Source organism: Dama dama, chromosome X, assembly GCF_033118175.1.
Source record: "Dama dama isolate Ldn47 chromosome X, ASM3311817v1, whole genome shotgun sequence".
NCBI classification, from domain to species: Eukaryota; Metazoa; Chordata; class Mammalia; order Artiodactyla; family Cervidae; genus Dama; species Dama dama.
In genome coordinates, this window is record NC_083714.1 from 96,249,443 (window position 1) to 96,252,895 (window position 3,453).

The window sequence follows — 3,453 nt, forward strand, 5'->3', positions numbered from 1 at the left end:
CCATTTACCATAAGCTATCACAACTCTACAGTCAGTATTCATGTTTGTCTCATGCCAAGCACCACTGAACCTGGAGCATTATACAGACCTTCTTATCAACTCTCTATAGCCATCTAACAGAGAATATTTAAAGTGTGATTTAAGGTTATCCTGTCCTATTCAAATTGTGTAAACATTCTACTTACATAATTTGAATAGGACAGAATCTCTGGGACCCCATGGACACTAGTCCGCAAGTCTCTGCTATTCATGGAATTTTCCAGGCATGAATACTGGAGTGGGTTGTCGTTTCCTCCTCCAGGAAGTCTTCCCAACCCAGGGATAGAACCCATGCCTCATGCATCTCTTGCATTGGCAGGTGGATTGTTTACCACTGGGAATGTTTGGGAAGCCCCAAACATTCTACTTAGGCAAGGTCAAATGACCTGAGAGGCTTACCATTTTCAAGGTTTTTTCCCTTGTACTGTACTTTCCTTGTCATTGAAAGGTCCAGACTCTCTCTACACCACATAATTTGTTTAGCATATAACACTTGTCAGTATTTAATATTATTAATTTCCTCAAAAATAGAAATCCATCTCATTCATTCCTCATTTCTTTCACTGTTTAAGTTTGTTACATGCTTAGTTGGTGTCTGGGGCTGATAATCCAAAGCCTTTGCCTCAAACATTCAAAACTCTAGTGGTGAAACTAATATAATGAAATAATTGCAGCCTTATGGGGAGAAATGTTTGATTAAGGTCTGATGGGAGTACAGTTGAGAAAAGATGTATATCTGCTTTGGAAGTGTGAGAAACGGTAGACTTTTAGCCAGATATCAGACAATGAGGAATGTGCAAGAAATAGGGAAAGTGCCAGAGGGCTCAAGATGCACAAAAAGGTGGGGTAGGAAAAAACAAAAAACATCTAAAAGTTCCCAAAGGAACTTAAGATATTCCCCAAAGTTAAGGTTTGTGTACCTATGGAAAATGGAGACATGAGCCTCAAGAAGCTGATATGGACACACACAGTTTTAAATGGTTCTATGACTGGAAATGCTATTTAATAACAAAAGTTAGAGACAAAAGCAAAGACTGGGCAAACATTGCCACTTTTATCACAGAAAATGTTTTCACAGCCTCAAATGATGGGATAACCTAAGAAAATAATTACAGAAATTAAGGTGCATAGAGGACAGAGCTGGAACCAAGACGTAATTATCCAAGAAAAGGAGTGATCACTAATTATTTCAAATGGGGAATAGGAAATTATGTTCTTAAAATTAATGGGGACAATTCATACACAAAGTCCTCTGTTCCACCATTATCCTCTGAAGGGAGTCCCAGAGAAATCATCCTGGGAGGGAAAGATAGAGTGGAATTCCTGGTACAGAGTGCACTTATCCTGTGATAGGGAGTGGGAGGGGTAGGGGAAAGCCTAGTGGGTGTGGCTTTGCGTGGCGTCCGTGATGACGTCACATAAACGTCAACCGTACCCAACAGCCCCTTCGGCTGAGCTAGTGCCAGAGGCAGCCACGTCTGGTGAGGAAGCTTGCGGTTTGCGCGCCTGAGGTAAAAGCGATGGGAGCACTAAGTAGTCGGATGCCCTGGAACAGAGGGGGGCGTGCCCCAGAGGAGCCAGGTGCCCCTGAGGGGGAGGAGGAGGCTGAGGAGGTAGCAGTGGCAGCGATAGAGGAAGAGGAGGAGAGTGAAGAGGCGAGACCCAGCACTAGTCAAGGGGGCCACAAGCGGAAGACAGGCCCAGGAGGGCAGCTCACAAAAGCGCCCCGCGGGAAGCGAGCAAAAGACAGTTTAGGGTCCGTTTATGAGACACTTTTTCTGAGAGGAGAAGGGAGTGACGTGCAGATCCGTGCCCTGGGGCAGGAGTGGAACCTGCACAAGGTCAACTTGTGCCAGTCAGGATACTTTGCTAGCATGTTCAGTGGTGCTTGGCGTGAGACAACCATGACTACTGTAGAGTTGCAGATGCCTGACGAGAACATTGATTGTGAGGCACTGCACGAGGCTTTAGGTTCCCTGTACCGAGACTCTGTGCTCATCCCACCCGGTCGAGTGGTCCCCATGCTGGCCGCAGCCAGCATGCTGCAGCTGGACACGCTGATTCAGCAGTGCAGAGAGATCATGAAGGACACCGTCAATGATCAGACCGTGTGCAGCTACTACTACTCTGCTGAGAGCTACGGACTCCAGAACATCAGGGCCATGTGTCTTCAGTGGCTGCTGGACAACCTGATGACCCAGCATAGTGAGGAGTTATTGAGAGAAGTTAGCCCGGATCTCATGAAAGAGGTCATTGCCTCTTCAGAGCTCTTCGTGATGGAGGTAGAGATGGATGTGTACACCACGCTGAAAAAGTGGATGTTCCTGCAGCTGCAGCCGACATGGAGAGGCCCCCACAGAGACCTACTGCCTGACGCCGACTCGTGGTTTGCTGGGTCCAGGCAGGAGTCAGAGGGCACCCCTTTCCTGGAGACCGAGCAGGGCAGAGCCTTCGTGCCAGTGTTCCAGCAGCTGCGGCTTGCCTACATAATCTGCGACCTGCCATCAGCACGCGCCATCGACCAGGATGCGCTCATCCCTGCCACGTGGCTGACCCCAGTGTACAAAGAGCAGTGGCTTGCCCTCCTCCGGGCTGAGCAGACCAGAGAGCTCGGGCCCACGGATGTCTACGTGTCCGACCTCCAGAGGACCAGCATGCGGTGCGGGGGCCGGCTCTTCAGGGATGAGGAGTGCAGCTGGCGGTGGGCAGGCTTCAACTTCGGCTGGGACTTGGTGGTGTGCTATGCCAACCGGCGCATCATTTTCAAGCGCAGCGCGCTGAACAAGCCTTGCGGTCTTGGGGTCAGCTTACTCTGGCAGAGAAAGGTCGCGTTCCGCCTGCGCCTGGCCTCCTTGGACAGGGCTGGAAGAGCCATTCTCCGGAGGGAGACAGAATACCAGGTGCTTTCCCTGGGAAAGGATGAAGAGCTAGAGGTAGTGAATCTGGAGAACGAAGATGTGGTTTTCCCCATATATGTGACCTGTAATTTCCTGTACCTCCCCAGAGAGGGGCGTTTTCCTGAGTAAGGACCCCTGAAAACAAAATCTCAGAGAGGTGAGCAGCTCTTTTTCCTGGGGTCAGGGGCGACCAGCTTTGTCCAGATGCCAGCTCCTTCTGCGGGACCAACGGGACTTGCCCACCTCTGGTGGCCCAGTTCTGTCAGTGTCTTTGTTGAAATGTAGCCCATGATATTTGAGATTGTTTACCTGAGCCTGTGAAGACGAGAAATTTTAAAGCCCCCCTCCCCCAACACCTTTATAACTTATTTGTGCTGTTAAGGTGGCAACTTGTCCTCCTGGTTTACGATCCATCAATGCCCCCTCCCATCATTTCTGCAAAGTCAAAGACCAGTTGACTTTAGAGAGAACCTGTGAACCTACCTACTCTACTACTGTTAGTGAAACTCTTTTAAAA

At 49.1% G+C, this 3,453-nt stretch overlaps 1 protein-coding gene across 1 annotated transcript; it reads left to right on the top strand.

Moving 5' to 3' along the window:
* The first annotated feature begins 1,559 nt into the window (after positions 1–1,559).
* LOC133052769 (germ cell-less protein-like 1) lies at positions 1,560–3,065 on the top strand. Its single transcript, XM_061137619.1, has one exon. The coding sequence runs from the start codon at positions 1,560–1,562 to the stop codon at positions 3,063–3,065; it is 1,506 nt and encodes a 501-aa protein (XP_060993602.1).
* The last annotated feature ends 388 nt before the right edge of the window (positions 3,066–3,453 follow it).

Excerpts from the sequence above, each read along its gene's own strand:
- LOC133052769 (XM_061137619.1), top strand. The coding sequence starts at position 1,560 with ATGGGAGCACTAAGTAGTCGGATGCCCTGGAACAGAGGGGGGCGTGCC.